Source organism: Saccopteryx bilineata, chromosome 12 (assembly GCF_036850765.1).
Source record: "Saccopteryx bilineata isolate mSacBil1 chromosome 12, mSacBil1_pri_phased_curated, whole genome shotgun sequence".
NCBI classification, from domain to species: Eukaryota; Metazoa; Chordata; class Mammalia; order Chiroptera; family Emballonuridae; genus Saccopteryx; species Saccopteryx bilineata.
This window is the reverse complement of record NC_089501.1, coordinates 47578400-47596827: the sequence shown is the minus strand read 5'-3', so window position 1 is coordinate 47596827 and position 18428 is coordinate 47578400. Positions and strand designations below refer to the sequence as shown.

The 18428-nt window shown below is 39.1% G+C and overlaps 1 protein-coding gene across 7 annotated transcripts in view; it reads right to left on the bottom strand.

The window, feature by feature from the left end:
• Nucleotides 1–18428, bottom strand: part of SCAF8 (SR-related CTD associated factor 8) — a 178787-nt gene that overhangs the window by 82549 nt on the left and 77810 nt on the right. For 5 of the 7 annotated variants that reach the window (XM_066247838.1, XM_066247837.1, XM_066247833.1 and 2 more), the window contains 2 exons: nt 17929–18147; nt 15094–17209 (listed from right to left, as the gene is read on the bottom strand). In XM_066247838.1, the coding sequence (XP_066103935.1) occupies nt 15756–17209; nt 17929–18147 (1673 nt within the window). In that variant the 3' untranslated portion in view covers nt 15094–15755. Of the gene's footprint in view, nt 1–15093; nt 17210–17928; nt 18148–18428 lie in introns of those variants that run through there. The other 2 variants (XR_010727647.1, XM_066247832.1) reach the window with 1 other exon arrangement.

Sequence of the window (18428 nt, the reverse complement as noted above, 5' to 3'; positions counted from 1 at the left end):
CCAAGTTCAGTCAAGTTCTAAAATGGAGACACTTCTGAGACTAATTTTTTTTTTTTGACGGAGACAGAGAGAGAGACAGATAGAGACAGACAGACTGGAAGGGAGAAAGATGAGAAGCATCAATTCTTTCTTCATTGCAGCTCCTTAGTTGTTCATTGATGTGCCTTGACCGGGAGCTACAGCAGACCAAGTGACCCCTTGCTCAAACCAGTGAACTTGGGCTCAAGCTGGTGAGTCTTGCTCAAACGACATAAGCCTGTGCTCAAGCTGGTGACTTTGGGTCCTCTGTGTCTCAGTCTGATGCTCTATCTACTGCGCCACCGTCTGGTCAGGCTTATTTTTCTTCATAGAAACAAAACTGATGAAATCTTTGAGGGTACAGAGTGTAAAAAAGTCAGTAAGGCCATGCATTGGTTTTCATGATAACCCATAATCTTAAATTCTTATTCATATAGACTTCGATTTCAAAAACATGAAAGCTTTATATAAAGCTTCACTTTTTCATTTCAGAAAGAAATCTTGAAATATTTGAATGCTAAACGATGCTTATTCTTTTCTTAAACAATCTTTGTATTGGCCTCTTGTTTTATTTTCTTTGGGAAATAATACAAATATACTAGTTCTAATTTTGTTCTCATTTTCAAGGTTATTTTCAATTGTTTCATTAATTCAATACAAGTGTCTCCTTAACAGTTTTAAAAAGTAAACTTTTATTTTAATCATCTGAAACAAAAATTAACTGGGTTCAAAGGTCATCATGCCTTAGCCTGTTCCTAATAATGACCGAAAATTTTATTGATAAGGTTCAAGTCATCCTAAAACAAATGGCAAAAGAAGTAACTTCCATTTAACACCTTCATTAGGATTCCTTTCCCCTTTCTAAAGAGCTGAAAATAGGTAAAAAATAATGACACCATCCATAAGATTATCAGCTAGTAAATAATCTTCTCTCTTGCTATTTTGTAAACTCCAGGAAAGCAGGAACAGGCACTTGGTTGATGAAATGACGTGACATGTGACTGCACCTCATGGCAAGTGGAGGCGCAGACAGACGGCCAGCGCAGCGGTCAGCAAAGGGAGGGACGCTGCAGCCGCGTGTCCTCATGAACTAAAACCGTTCGTGCAAACCGGGAGCCGGGCACTGGAACAAACTGCAGAGACGCATGCGGTCTTCCGGGATAACATGCTTCAGAACCGGGAAGAGCTCGCAGACCTCATGCCAACACCTGGGACTAGCAGCGGCTGCCTGAGCACTGCGGGCAAGCTGGGCAGAGCAGGAAAGAGTCTGGGACGGATTAACGGATCTGTCACAGATGTGGGGCAAAGCGTGTGTGTCTCTTGGAGGAGGGAGGAAAAATGTTGGTACACTTTCCTCATTTTTAAGCTGTGCTCTAGATAAACACCGGCGTGCTGGGGCACAGGAAAGTAACGAATTCCATCACTGACGGATGCGGTGCCGACTTCCCCCAGGCTCGGGGGTCTTTCTTTTGTGCAAGTTATAGGGAAAACAGGCCCTATAATATGTAAGTCCCTCTCCTGGGGCTTCAAAAATGTTTAATTACAGCCCAAAGCTGTAAGATCAGGAAGACATGAGACAGTCAGAAGCCAGGGTACCAGGGTCTCAGTTCTGTCACAGAGGTAAATTCCATATTATACTATACTAAAGAGTGCAGAGGCGGGAGGAATAATTATGATCACAAAGGCACTGAGGACGCTGCTGATCCTCATTCACTAGGAGAAGTTGTCACATTAAAGAGGGCCGGTCCAAGAGTGTACATCTGAACAGAAGCTCCCCAGAGATTTTCTTTCCCGGGCTATGTTCTAAAACCAGGTTAAAGTCTGGGGTTTTCTTTTATTTCATAGCATCGTCCCAAATTTGGCATTTCAAATATGTACTCTTAATACATGATGAGTCCAACATAGTATCTTTGTTACTAGGAATCAATCTGATGTACACTGGCTCAATGAAATAAAGTACTTCACTTTGAAATGATCAGTTTGATTAAAAAATGTTTTGAATCATGGTCCACAAATTAGAATATGTAGCGCAGTGGTCGGCAAACTCATTAGTCAACAGAGCCAAATATCAACAGTACAACGATTGCAATTTCTTTTGAGAGCCAAATTTTTTAAACTTAAACTACATAGGTAAGTAAACTGTTATTAACTTAATTAGGGTACTCCTAAGCTGGCCACGCTCAAGGGGCCAACGAGCCGCATGGGGCTTGCGAGAGTATGCCCATAAATAGCTTTAAAAGAAACCACAAAAGGAATGAGAAGATTTCTTCTTGTCTGAACACTACTAGACAGTCAAAGGGGCACACGCCTGTCCACTGCACCATGCTCAACCACGTCTCACATCTGTCTGTCTTGTTGTCTGAAGTCCTCCTGTTCAGCCTCAATTAACGCTTGGCAGCTTGGTCCCAGCTGGTCAGAAGTGGAAGCAAACCCACAAAGCGAACCATGCACTCTGAGGCTGCTCAGAGCATTGGGGAGTAATTATAAAGAGGACATGCCAGTTGTAATAAATCAGAAGACGAAGTGACAACTCAAACTGATTTCAAGCTAGCACTTTTTTTTAACCAGCTGTCAGAAACATTAAGGCTTTAAAAATTACAGGTAGTTCTCTTGCCTACTCTCTTAGAACGCATTTAGTACCGAGTATACATTCTGTATTATTTTCTGATTATTAGAGCATTTAGACTAGGGATCGTTTATCTAATGAAGACTCAGTTGGCCCTGATGAGAAAACATCAGGCTTTAATCCCCACAGTGCAAGCTTGGTAAGCAGATATGAGACTCAAATAGAGGAAAAAACAAAGTACTGGTTTTAAACTAATTCCTGAAAGAATATTCAAGTGCCATCAGAAAAAGGTCTAAAGAAAATCTCGCCCTGGCTGGTTGGCTCAGCAGTAGAGCGTCGGCCTGGCGTGCGGGGGACCCGGGTTCCATTCCCGGCCAGGGCACATAGGAGAAGCACCCATTTGCTTCTCCACCCCCTCCCCGTCTCCTTCCTCTCTGTCTCTCTCTTCCCCTCCTGCAGCCAAGGCTCCATTGGAGCAAAGATGGCCCGGGCGCTGGGGATGGTTCCTTGGCCTCTGCCCCAGGCGCTAGAGTGGCTCTGGTCACGGCAGAGCGACGCCCTGGAGGGGCAGAGCGTTGCCCCTGGTGGGCGTGCTGGGTGGATCCCAGTCGGGCGCATGCGGGAGTCTGTCTGACTGTCTCTCCCCGTTTCCAGCTTCAGAAAAATACAAAAAAAAAAAAAAAAGAAAAAGAAAATCTCTAAGGCCCTGGCCAGGTGGCTGAGTGTACAGAGCATATAGTCCTTGCGCACTGGGGTCAAGGGTTCCATCCCCGGTTAGGACACGTAGGAGAAGCAACCAATGAATGCTCACTTCAACGGAAAAACGAAACAGAACGTGTTGATGCTTTTCTATCAATTTCTCTCCCCGGTTCTCCACTCATCCCTGTTCCACCTTCTCTTTCTCTCATATCAATGGGAAAAAATATATATTTTTTGTGACAGAGACAGAAGGACAGAGAGAGGGGCAGTCAAGGACAGAGATTAGAAGCATCAATTCTTTGTTGCAGCACCTTTGTTGTTCATTGATTTTCTCATATGTGCTTTGACTGGGGGAGGGGGGTTCTACAGCAGACTGAGTGACCCCTTGCTCAAGTCAGTGACCTTGGGCTCATGCTGGTGAGCCTTGCTCAAACCACATGAGCCTGTGCTCAAGCCGGCAACCCCGGGGTTTTGAACCTGGGTTCTCCATGTCCCAGTCCGATGCTCTGGTCAGGTCCACTGCACCACTGCCTGGTCAGGCGGAAAATAAACTTTTAATAAAAAAGTAATTGAAAAAAGAAAATCTACAAGATTTGCTGAAGGTTCTTTGAGAAGGTATCAGATATACACACATTCTCATGGGTGTGAACATACATGTGCATGCATATGCACACATACACAGTATTTACGTGAAAAGTCAACCTGGCTCATCCGCTCCCAGACAGAACGGGGGCTCTGCTTAGGTGCCGGAGTATTTGACAAGAAACCCAGAAAGGAGTGATTTATAAGCACTTGCTCTTCCCACCAGACCACCAACCACTTAGAACTACAAAAGGAACGGAGAGCTAAGCTGATGAGAACAGTGAAGAGGGAAAATATTCCTTTAGAGAATTTCAGAAAAATCACACCTGAAAGGACTAACCACAAAGTGTCAGCCTCATTCAGTTCTCTGACCCGATACATGACGACTGTTTTTAAGGCCTCGATTCTCTTAAAATCATTCTCATCTGATTAGTGGTTTAGAAAAGAATTAAGGTCTGACCTGTGGTGGCACAGTGGATAAAGTGTCAACCTGGAACGCTAAGGTCGCAGGTTTGAACCCAGGCTTGCCTGGTCAAGAAACATAGGAGAGTTGGTGCTTCCTGCTCCTCCCTGCTTCTCTCTCTCCTCTCTCTAAAATGATAAATAATTGTTTCAACCTCTATATTAGACAGGAATGAAGGCCATACCCTTGCCTACAACTTTCAGGTAACTGGAATAATCATCACAGAACCGGAGGCTCATGAGATGAAGGCAAAGGGCCTTGTTCCAGTTTCTCAGGTGACTACTCCAGAAATTGTTTTTGATCCATGAACATTCCCAAATAACCTACTTTTACTATCAGTTAAGTGAAATTGCTTTTAGGGTGAGGGCGTCCTTTTTTGACCCTCTGAAAACTATTAGTGTAGAAATCAACCTTAGTCTGCCACTGATCAAATGGTGGACTACTGGATTACTTACCCGAAATATAAAAGTCATGTTATGAAGAAAACTACAAACTCACAGACTGAATTAAAACAAATTGTGCATTAGAGGGCAGGTACACTAGGCACTTAGACTTCTCCGTGTAAGTCTCACATCTATAGCTTTAGGCTAACAAATCTAAAATAACCAATGTGGCAAAGAAAGATCAGAGTTATAACAGTTTAAGAGATTGCCCTCTTCCGTTTTAAGCTTTCTATACCAAAGTGACAATTAAATTTTATATTATCCACTAAAAATCTAGCTTTAATTTTTTTTTAAGTTCTGATAAGAAATTACTGTTTTACATTTGAAAGTACAGATAACTACGGTCATGGGGCTATTTAGTGATTTCCAATGGAATCGAGATCCTTACTATGTCTTCCTAAACTGGCTAAAATGTGTCACTTGAGATTTCAGAATCAGCAGTAGTCAAGTCAGTTCAGTTCTCTCTTCCAAACAGGTAATTTCTTGAGAGCTCAAATTTTATCTGACAGTTTCTTTGGAATAAAATGGCTCTGAATATGCTTTGCAAATTCAGTATCATATAGAAAGACCTAACAAAAAATTTTAATCATTTTTCTACATGTAGTTTCCCACACAGTAGCCTGAGTCAGACACATTTAAGAAAGGAGTTTATTTTGGTGATTAATAACTTTTTTTAAGCAAGAATATATTGCCTGACCTGTGGTGGCGCAGTGGATAAAGTGTCGACCTGGAATGCTGAGGTCGCCGGTTCAAAACCCTGGGCTTGCGTGGTCAAGGCACATATGGGAGTTGATGCTTCCTGCTCCTCCCCCTGTTCTCTATCTCTCCCTCTCTCTCTCTCCCCTCTCTCTCTAATAAAAATGAATAAATAAATAAATAATCTAAAAAAGTAAATAAGTAAAAAAAAAAAAAAATTTAAAAGAATATATTCGTGGATCAAGTGTAAATCTTACCAGCCTTTTTCAAGTCCCATGGGGGGTAAAACCTACTCTTAAAACTTGAGATCCTACTACAGGTATAATGTTTTTAACAACCAAATTGTTACTAAATGGACACAGACAATTAACTAACAAAAGCAGCTTCCTAATTGTCCTTCCTGAAATTACAAGACAGACATTTCCATGACAGGCGACCCACCTGGATCAATAGGATGCTTGCCACTAGCCTAATGAATCCAACAGCCGTGTTTAAAGGCCGGTACTGAGGACCAGAAACACAAATGAAGCTCAGAGAGTTGAGGCCCTGGAGGCGGAAAAGCTTCAGAAGACCTACAGGGCTCTAAGAACCACCCAATCCATTCTCTCCCTCCCCCAGTTTGGGTTGCAATAGTCGATCTACACAAGTAATCCCTTAATTATTTGCACTGAATATACAACACTGGCTTGCATGACCTACAAATTTCTATTACCTACAACTGACAACCGTAACAATAGTCACAGCTGTGTAGTACTACAGACCAGGCAGTGCTCTAAGTGCTCTAGTGCTTTTCAAGGAAAAATTAGAATTCTCTGTGCTAATTTCTATAGAAGTTACAGGGCCCTTGTTAAGACACATTTTTAGGAAAGATCTATAGAGCCATGCAACTTGAATTTCAATCAAATACAAAGCTGTTTTTTTACTTGATCAAAAGAAAAAAAATGTATTAAGGTTGTACTATGAGATAAAGAGTGAACCCATAATTTATTCGGAAAATAAAAAAGACCTATCTCTAATAAACCACTGAAAAGGCAAAATAATAGTCATATCACTTAAGAGAAAATTTTAACGAGTAGACAAAACAGAAAATGCTAATACTGTTTTTGAAAGACAAATAGAAATGAAACTGAAAGACACTTGTCACACATTTTCAGGTCTAAATGAGGTCTAAAAAAACCTTTTTAAAAAGGATTAATTTTTCAATGCAAAGATAATTCACAGTAAATAGAGTCTTTGCTATACAATACTAATGTTATTGGTTTTCTTTAAAAATTCCCTTAACTCAAGTTATTACTAAAGAAACATAAAACTCTGGGCATTACTAACTCATCTAAAAAGTTAGGCAATGCATTGTATTTAACAGTCTGCAATACTTGTATTAGAGATTCAAATTTGATTGTTGTAATATCCAAAGTAATTTAAAAATGGAATTCTATAGATGTGTTTCATCACTCTAACCTTTCCCACTGTGTGTTTTCAAATGTAAAAGGTCTATTTACTTAGATCTTAAACAGTTATAGAACTTTAGGTCCCCGGCTGTTATGAAGTTGTCATCCAGAAGTCTGCTGAAGTCCTAACTCCCAGTACTTCAGAATTATTTGGAAACAGGGTCATTACAGATGTAACTAGGTAAGAGGAGCTCATACTGAAGTGGGCTGAAACGCTAATCACATAAAACTGGTGTCTTTATTCCTTATAAGAGGAAAATTTAGACACCAACAGAGGACATGAACACCACGACCGAAGACGGCCATGTGGTAACAGAGGCCGACTGAAGTGATGCACCCAGAAGCCAAGAACACCAGGGACTGCTGAGAACTGCTGGAAGTTTGAGAGAGGTAAGGAAGAACTAACTGGTCTTTGGAGAAGCATGGCTCTGTCAACACCTTGATTTTGGACTCCTAGCGTCTGGAACTGCGAGAGTAAGTTTCTATTGTTTTAATCAATCCAATTTCTGGTATGCAGCCTCAGGAAACTAATTATACCAACCATAGCGTAAATCAGGGGTCCCCAAACTACAGCCGCGGGCCACATGCAGCCCCGAGGCCATTTATCCGGCCCCCGCTGCACTTCCGGAAGGGGCACCTCTTTCATTGGTGGTCAATGAAAGGAGCACATTGACCATCTCATTAGCCAAAAGCAGGCCCATAGTTCCCATTGAAATACTGGTCAGTTTCTTGATTTAAATTTACTTGTTTTTTATTTTAAATATTGTATTTGTTCTCGTTTTGTTTTTTTACTTTAAAATAAGATATGTGCAGTGTGCACAGGGATTTGTTCATAGATTTTTTTCTAGTCCGGCCCTCTAACGGTCTGAGGGACAGTGAACTGGACCCCTGTGTAAAAAGTTTGGGGACCCCTGGTGTAAATCTATCTTTCCAAAAGAGCATCTTCTTGTATAGCACAGCTTTGAAGTCAGCAAAACGTGGATTCAAACACCTATACAAAGCAAAAGCTATATATACATGGACTTCTTTTATTTGTAAAGAAGAGAACAAATATATATATTTAATCTATATATTTTAAAGGTAAAATATATAGACTAAGACACAGAAGTTAAAAATATTATGTCTCTCCACACCCAAAACCTCTCACTCTATAATGAGAACGCATTTTAACCTATGGTCATAGATTATTTGACTAACAATTCAGAAAGTACTATGATAAAAACAGAGGACTGTAACTAAAATATTATTAAATAAACTTTATTTTTAAAATAAAAGCACAGTTCTAAATGAAGTCCTAATAGTTTTACTACTTAAAAATCTCTAAACCCTTATATTTTTCTCGGTCTGACCTCAGTTATAAAAGGGGTGATGTTTTTCAGACCCTTCTGAGGTGGCAAGTGTGACCCTCTCCTAACTAAAAGGCTCAAAGTACTATTCCTGACCACAGAAACAAGAGTTATCCTGTTGTACTTTCAAAGTACAAGTCTTCTGATTTTACTCATATTCTTACTAATGTGTAAACTGACCTGAGGTTCAGTAATAAACACAAGAGTCATGTTATGAAAAAATGATTGTTCAAATGCAAGAACATTTTATTTCATGTAATAATCACAACATAAGCAAAATAGTAATTACCTTTGGCAAAATCAGTAGAAACAGAAACGTAACAATGTGATAAGCATATTCCCCTGATGTGTGTGGGTCAGGCAATAATTCGGACATAAAGGTCCACAGTCATCTGAAGACTCAGGAAAAGGTGACCAAGGCCAGCGTGGCATGCTGGGGTTAAACCTCACATAAATATAAGTTCAGTAAGTGGAACTAAAGACTTGAAAAGAAAGAAAACCTTGAATTGGGTTCTATATGCTCGTAAAGTAAAAGAACTGCCAGTTATCTACTGCCACCAAAGACAAAGGCTGGTCTCTAAACTCCGACTTCGGGTGGTGAATGAAGACTAACGCTGAATGTTTACTATGTGTAATTTTACATGGCTTATTTAAGCCATGAATTATTTTTTATTTTTTTAAAGAGAGAGAGACATGAAAGGGGGGAGAGAGAGAGAGAGAGAGAGAGAGAGATATGGATGAAAGTGATGAGAAGCATCAACTTCGTAGTTGCTTCACTTCAGTTGTTCATTGACTGCTTCTCATACATGCCTGACCGAGAGGCTAAAGTCGAGCCAGTGACCCCTTGCTCAAGTCAGCGACCTTAGGAATCATGTTGATGGTCCTGCCCTCAAGCTGGCAACCTCATGGTTTTGAACTGGGGACCTCGGCATTCTGGGTTGACACTCTATCCACTATGCCGCCACTGATCAGTCCAGAATATTCTTAATATGTGTTGTATACACAAGAAAACTAAGTACTAAGTTCTGGATCGACATACTGTGTATAAATCCCAAAGTTTAGAAAGGAGCTGCCAGAGCCACCATCTAAAATGCAAGTCTGCAAGTAATCACCAGCTCTGCTTAGCTTGTATAAAATCATTTTAAAGGATAAAAAGTTTTGAAATTTTATTTCATTTGTGGAAAAAAGTGTTTTCAAAAATAATCTTATTTAACATCAACGCAACACAAACCTGCCTCCAAAGCAGCGAGGTATGAAGAACTTTAACAGTATTAGGCCACAGTGCATAACCTCAGGGAAAGAAACAAACGCTGAACACAGAACCCGGAGCTGCAGATTCCTGAACAGCAAAAGAAGACAGCCCCATACTTGTCACCACAAACACGCAACCTCAGTGTTGAACCGCAGCCTTGCCCTATTAAAGATATGCTGTTCAAGTTTATGTTTTCCTGTACAAATCTGCCTTCTCTAAAGAGAAGAGTATTTAGTTGGTGAGCCTCTGCAATGTGAGTCCGGCACTTTATTAGGTGGTACAGACTAATATTTTAATTTAATAGACCTGGGTTTCAATCTTTGCTCAAATATCTATAAGTTATAAAACCCTGGGAAGTCACTTAAATGTTTCCCTTTAGTAAAGCAGGTATTAAAATAACAACTACCTCACAGGACTGTCTGTCATGAGGATTATACTATGCAAATATTGATCAACATACAACCTATGCAACTTACGACCATTCGACTTTACAACCACAATCGCTAGCCACGACTGCTCCACGTCTGGCAGCGCAAGCGTTGCCCAGCTGGGCGTAAGACAGTGCGGACCAGCTTCCGGCAGCATTACCATCTCCGCGTGCACCATTTCAACTGTTATCCCAGACTCGGTACAGCAATTTGTGTTTTGTGTCTTGGATTTTTTCATCAAACCCCTTCCCAAGATGTCCAGCAAGAGGAAACTGTCTTTGCAAATATTAAACCAGTTTTACTGGTAATGTAGTGTTTTACTTAAACCTGATGAAAGTAAAAATAGAAACAAAATGGTATAGAGATAATACAAATGGCATAAAATGAACAAAGAAAATTATGATAAAATATGATTTAAAGATTTTTATAACATCATTTCACAGTACTGTACATATAGCCTACTCAACTTATGACCAAATCGTGTTACAACTGGTCTGTCGGAACCAATCGTGGTCGTAGGTCGAGCACTAGCTGTACAGGTAATAAAATTATTCTAGTTATTGTCACATAGTCCACGTCCACTAAATATTAACTAACATCACCGATAGTAATAAAAAATGTAACCCTACAAATTAGCTATTAAGAAGTGATGCTTAGATGTGCAATAATTTTGTTCGAAGACACACATCTAGCAAATGTCAAAGCCAGTTTTGAAAACCCAAAGGTGGTCAAATCTGTGCTCTTGTAGAAAGTGTTTCAATATTGTCAGTCTTTCCCTTTTGTTCCTCCTGCCTCTTCAACTGGTTTTTATCAGAGGAAACTTATTTCATAGATTCAATGTATTTAAATACTAGAAATAAATAACCTTAAAAATCACCAAGCCAAGGGGCAGCAAATGGCTTTCAACACAGACAAATCCAATTGACAGCCCTTGCCTGGAATGACGGGTCAAAAAGGAGGCTGGATGAAGTGCTACAATGAGAAGATTCTGAGAAGGGCAGAAAAAAACCCACAGGACAAAACAGTGACAGCTGCCCATGGGGAGGAATGGGGGGAAACGGGGGCAGAAAAGAGATTTGATGGGCCTACAACACAGGGCCAACCAAGTGCTATCTATGTATCTGCCACTGCTATGCAAGTGTAGCATGCCTGTTCAACTCCTCTAATTCTCAGGGCCAACAGCCACAAGTTCCAAGTTCCCTCTCGACCCCCTACTGAACTCAGTACATACACATGCTCTCAGCCGCCTTCTCTGATACTTCTGCGATAGCACACTTCCGCCCCAGATATATACTATATATAGTTTACAAAGTACTTATATCATCTGTTGTCCATCTTCATTAGAACAAGGCAGAGTAAATGCAAGCCTACAAACAGGATGCAAAGAGTCCCCTGAAAGAGGAGAGAATTAAGCAGAGGGGAAGAAAATGCCAAAGCTCATGCCAAAATAAAATACTCATTTTTCATTAGTTTTAATGTACAACCCACATCTCAGTAGTCCCACTAGTAACATGACTTCTAGACTTTCATAAAGTTAATGCTTGCAATTTTGTCCCAAACAGGTCCTTTACATAATCAAAGCATTTAATTACATTACATCAAGTAGATTTTTCTTTAAGGTATCCTAAACAAAGTTTTACTTGAGTCAAAAATACTTCAAAACCATCTCATATGCTCCCTTCCATCCTTTTCTTTCTACGCTTCATTTCTAGATTAATGCTTGAGTTTAAAACAGCTGTGACACTGGACTTCTCTAATTTTTATTCACCCTCCAAAACCAGTTGCCACAATTAAAGTATCTACTGCAACACTAAAAATAATTGTGTATCACTCAAGTATTTTATTTTTAAAATATTTTAATAATCTCAAGTATATGGTGCTTTAGATATTTACATATTTTAACATATCTAGGGTGGTGGTATGTGGGGGTGTGACAACACGCACACACACCCAGAAGGGAGGGGTGTGTGTGTGAGTGTGTGTGTGTGTGTGTGTAACTATGTATTGCCCCCGGAGATGCTGTTACTAGTTAGTTTGTGGTGACACCCTCAAATTTTTCAAAGTGCTCCCAGGCGACTATTATACACCTGCTTTCTTCCTGCCTGAAAACCACAGAAACAGTGTATTTCCGATGGCTCCCGGCATACGCGCCCCTGTTTCAAGTATGCTCCCCAAAGAAAACTATCTGGGCCACTAGTTTTAAATTCTAGTTCCATTGCTGAATCAATGTATTTTGCTTTTAAATTTCCCACTGTAAACTATAGTAACCTGATTTTTTCTCAGAAGTGCAAAGTAGAAATCAATTTAAGTTATAGTTAAAAGATGTTTCATATAAACCACAGCGTCAGTTATAGAAAACATTTATGATTATCTGGCACACTGAGTATTTATGATTACTCACAGCAGTGTACTTTTTTACTTTGCCTATCTTAAAAATATAAAGATACCGATCTCATCTATATTATGTAAGCTATTTAAAAGGAAATATGTTTGTTTTCGTTCTCTGAAAGTGTTAAAAGCTCTTAAACATTTTATTAATATAGCACCCAATAAAGTAATAATGATGAAGGCACATAAGGTATAGTAAAATTTTAATCAAGTATTAAAATTTTCTTTTTCCTTACATTTGCCCATCTAAAATACATGTAAAAAGTTTAATAATCAATACTGTATTTCTTTGATTTCAAAATACTTTTTATATTTTGACATTTCTGAACTAGGGATGGGTTTTATAATCCCTAGAATGACGTATTGGAAAAGTGTTTTTTTTAAATGGTGCATCTTACAATCAATAGTACCTTGTATCTGATGAACTATGTGGTTTTTTAAAAAAACTTTTTCAAATTAAACACATAACTCCTTCTTTTTAAATGTAACACAACTCTTCCACACCCAAACAACCCTAAATGTGTAGCTCCATAAACTATTATTTTTTACATAAAAAAGCAACTAAATTAGCAGGACAATGGAAACAAGTCTAGTAAGAATGTAATAAATTGAATAAGTAACAAATTTTTATCAATTATATAATTTCCAAAGTTTTAAGCAAATAACTTGATACTATTCCATCTTCCTATGCTTTCTAAGTATTTGTCCACCCTATGTATTGATACAAACTTAGCAAGAGGAGCATTCCACCTATAATATGCTGCAGATAAAGACTACTTTTCTATCTGCAATATAAATGATCAAAGTACAGTCAGTATATGTCGTTATGCTAATAGCAGAAGCCAATGTTTAATGAAATGTTTAAAGACATAAAAAACCATTTAAATATTAATAATTAACATCTATCAATAATGCCATCTACTGATACTGAAGAAAGTCATATTCTAACAAATCACAAATCAAAACACTGTGATTTGGTGTCTAATGGAGATATTGCCTGCAGTACCTTAATCATCTTATTAAAGTGAAATGATTAGGTTACTCTTTGCATATTCCTAGTTGCTGGTATTCTAGTGACAGCTCTGTGATCAAAAGCATCAAAAATGTAATAGGTCCTACATCAAACATATCAAAGTAAGACAACTTTCCTGTACCTCATTTTAAAAAACGATGAACATAAATATCAATTTTGAAAATTCAGTATGAGAACAACTAATACCCTTTTACTAACATATTATACAACAAAGCTAGGACAGCGTGAGAACAAGACAAATGCTTTTTCTGTCGGGCTTGCTTCTCGATTCTGCACTGACACTCGACCTGGAAGCCTGCCCCAGTGCAATATTCAAAACAGTCCAATTCCGAGTATAGTTTGTTTTCCAGTTTGCGCATGAAGGCCCAACAGTGATTTAAAAGCCTGGGGTTAAAGTCACTGAAAAGTCTCACATTCATTCATATTTCTTAATCCAAGTGAATGTCACTAAATTTTAATAATGGCAAGTGCAACTAAAGGAGTTTGAGAGACATCTCAGTCAATATAATTTCTTTGAAGACAAGGCAGATCTTTCCCAAACATTAAAATTTTGTGCCATTGTCACAATTTTTCCTGTTACCCTAAACCTAAGGAAAAGATCAGAAACCAACTCAAATTATTAAACTGAACCGAATTACTTAAAAATAAACACCAAACCCCCCTCATCCACTTTTCTGAATGACAAAATAAATAATGTACTATTTCTATTCAGAATCTGTCAGAAAAAGAGACTTTATTTTTGTCCAGGAACCTTAAAAGCTCTACTCTCTAGATCATCAGCTAAGGTAAGCAAAAAGAGTCGATTTTAAATCGCTGGTATAATTTTATCATGGGGAGAGGGGGCTGACAAACCTAACTGAAGAATTCTAGATAAACGGAGCAAAAGAATTGTTGGAAATGCACAGGAAACTATAAATGACAATTCACAGGACCAAATGAAAGTCATCATTAGAAATAAAAAAACACCAATGGTTTTATACATATGTGTATATATATGTAAAACCCAAAGGAGACATAAACAGCAAATAAATGAAAGTTAAAACAAAAATAAATAGAAAATCAAGACCAAATTTTTCTGCTACTCAGTTTACCTTGGAGATGAATCTGAAGTGTCACCCAGTGCCTACAAAACCCATGATGGACACTTTGTTCCTGGTACACATGTTAATGGTTTTAAAAACCATCAACACCACTACACATTTTGTGCCAGTAACATACTTTAGAAAAGTGACCAGCAAGTAAGTACTTTAGCGTTAGCACTATTTTACATGAAATTTGGTGTCCATGCTAAATCTAACTTCATGCTTAACTATATTTTTTAAAAACTGCAAAACAGCCAATGCATTTCTTTAAAGTATTTCTTATTTTCTATGCATAAAGGCTAGGGGCTATAACTATGAGCAATGTAATTGGCCAAATTTCCCTAATTTTCAATCCAGTTTAAAAAAATATTTTACTATCTAAATTATTAATTTCTATTTTTCTCTGTATGTACAGGAATTTAGACATATAGAGAAACAAAAAAACCTACATGACTTAGACAATAAATACACAGATATTACCTATAAACTAATGAGACCGCATGGTTTTTATATTAAAGTACATGCTTTTTCCACCGCACAGTTCTTCATTGTTGTTAAGAGTAATAGAAAGCTTGTAACTTATCACATGCTGCTAATGATCAGGGTTTTAGAATTTGTAGGTTAAAAAAATACAATTCCTAGAACACTGTTATCAAACAAGTAAGTTTTATTGGCATCTAAAAACAAAATTCACCCAACATTGAAACGTACTTTAATATTTATGTTGTTGTTTTCTTTTTTCTTTTTACTCACTGCAGTATGAGGAACAAATCACAAACACTTACTTTGGAGAAACAGAGACCATAGTGTAGATTTTACAAAATCACTTTTTAAAATCTCTGTATTGTGCTCCTCAAATAGCTAGAGCCAGTCTTTGCATAAAATATCACAGCTTTGTCTATTACTGTAAAATTCTGCAGCAGCCTAAAGACATGGGTAAGATATACCACGACTTGCTATTCTGAAATATATCTATTACCATATCCAACCTAATGGTAGTATCTAAAAAATCCTTTCTTCCATAGGAAGTCTCTGACAAGCTGTTACTCAATTCCTTGAAGTTAAAAGAATCAGGGGGCAACATTTATATTTTATCAGAAAAATAAAAAATGTTTACCTACCATGTTCATATTAAGAACAATGTCTATACAAGTCAGTTGTACAATTATTTTAAGAGAAAAGTGAACATGAACATCAGATTAACTTAATTCTGGCAGACAAAAGTGAACAACTATGGTCCAGTCAGCCATTAATCTATTACAGAGAGATGACAACTTTACAAAAGGTATCTTTTTACCTACTGAGTGATGATTATGTCCCCTCAGTTTCTGTGCTTTCTACCACTGGTTCACTTTCTATATCAGCAACTGTGTCATTCTTCTCCTTGTTCATTTCACCTGAAGCGGCCAGTTTTTCATAAAGTTCAGGATCGCTCTGGACTGGTAAAGGCGGTGCTGGAGCGTGTCTGTCGGTATTTTCACCGTTCACCTGAGGCACACTGTCACCTTTTCGCTGAGAAGTGGCCCCTTCAAAGAAATCAAAAACCCGAGGATGAGGAGGGGGAAGCCAGGTGTTTTGAATTCTATCTCGTCCAAGCCGATTTCCATTAATTTCTCTGCAGAAATCAAAATCTCTGTCATCCCTGTCCCTCTGCCTCTCCCAGTGTCTTCTGCGGTCATCAAAATCTCTGTGAACTTCCTGTCCAAATCCTCTGTTCCAAGGACCACTTCTAGGATCAAATCGATAGTTTCCAGACCGAAATCGACCCCTTTCTTCATGTAAGCCTTTTGGCCCAGCAAAGACAGGTAGAACCCGATGCTCTCTCTCATCAAAATCTCTATGACCCCATGGCTTTTCTGGATTAAAGCCAAAGTGGTCCCTTCGACCCAGATGATCCAAACCTGGCCTCACCAGGTTCTCTCTAATATCTACAGGAGGTCTTCCAAAATGATCCCTAGGATCCAGTGGGGGCCTTCCAGGGCCTTCCCTTGGATCTACAGGCCGTCCAACCACATCCCTAACATCCATCGGAGGAGGTCTACTCATGCTTTCCCTGGTGTCTATAGGAGGAAACCGGTAATCTCTATCTCCTTCCTGTTGAATGTTATCACTCCCAAGTGGTATCCTTTTTTCTGGATTAGTCATATTGTCTATACTTTGCCTTGCAGGAACCAGAAAAGGTCTTTCTGGTTGACCAAAAATATCTCCTGGAGGGAAAGGACCACGGGGTGGTGGATGAAGAGCTGACTCAAGTATCGATGGGGGAGGGACTCCTCGCTGGGGAGGAATTCCAGGCTGTAGTAAAGGAAATCTCGGTCCAGGTACTTGTGGTATTAGTCCCGGGCGGAGGTCTAACATTGGCATCACAGGCATCCTTTGACTAGGGAGATTTAGAGGGGGTAAGTTTGGAGGGCCAACTGGCGGCTGTGTCCCCAGAAGTCCAGGTGCATTTGGAACGTTCGGTGGCTGTGCTCCTATAAGTCCAGAACTGTTAGGAATATTGGGGGGTAGCACTCCCATAAGTCCAGAACTACTTGGAACACTTGGTGGCTGTAGTCCCAAAATTCCAGAGTTATTCAGAAGATTTGGTGGCTGGGCTCCAATCATCCCAGAACTACTGGAAACGTTAGAGGGCCTGAGTCCAAGAAGTTCAGAATTACTTGATGCACTTGGTCTTTGAACTCCAAGAATTCCAGAACTGCTTGTCACATTTGGTGGGTGTACTCCTAAAATCGTAGAGCTACTTGGAATATCATTCGGAATCACTAAAACAGAAAGGGGGGGGGGGGGGAGGGGACACACACACACATAATTATTTTGGTATGAAAAGGAAACTAACATTATAATTTCCAGCAGTTAGCTTGGAGTTAATCAGCTACTCATTTCCCCCAAGAGTCAAAGTATAGTATACTAAGCAAAAATTATAGCTAAAATTAATACCAGGCACAGTGACACTTAAATATTAAAAACATAAGTGCAGATGCTACCTAAAATCTTTACATGATCTTCAGTTAACAAAGATGCCAGATTTTATATGATTCTCCACCTTTAACAACAGTCTTTCTAAACCACAGACCTTAATATGCTAACAATGGTGCAATAAAAAAAGGATTTGCTGTTTCCAAACACCGTATTTACCTCTAGACATGGCAGATAATACCTGACAGAAGTTATTCACACCTAATACTTGTATATTCATATTCTGTACATTATTATTTTGATAACAACATATGAAAAGTTCCAAAAATAAAAAATAAAAAAAGAGGGAGAGCTGTCTCAATGGAAAAGTGTAAAAATCTATACTCGCCTGAAGAATGCCCAATTTGTTTTTAATAGGAATTTTAGAGGACAGTGGTCTCTCCTTAAAAACTGCAGTACTTCAACACTGGTGCATTGCACTGGTTATGAGTGCATGGCACCTCAGATCACATACCACTACAGAGACCACGGCAGTGGTCGTGACTCCGGGGGTAGTTTAGTTCACCTGGTCTGGCGTTTTCACCAGAAGAAATCGGGTGATCCATAAGATGAGGTACTTTCTCTTCAGGCTCTGCTTGCTTCGGGGGCGGATTGAACACGTTCCCAGGGGGCAGAGCGGAAGCAGCCAGACCGCTGGCGACAGAACCTCCCGGTAAAACAAGGCCCCCAAACCCCACCTCCTTTACAGCGTCCGGCGTCATGGATAAAGGCGGCTGCACCAAAGCTGTGTAAAGAGGGAGAGGGTATAGTTCAGACGGAATTACCTAACCATTCATGTGCTAAGCTAAAATACTGACCATGACTACCAATGGCCTTGCCAATGTTTTAAATCATTTCCAATCCTCTCTTCCTAACTGGTAAGACTGCTCCATTAACATGGCTAACGGTAAGTCTTCACTTAACGTTTTCGTTAGGTTCTGAGACTCAAATGACATATAACAAAACCAATCTTACCAGAGGCTAATTGAAATAAACAAGAATTAAATTCCTATGGCATCTCATAAA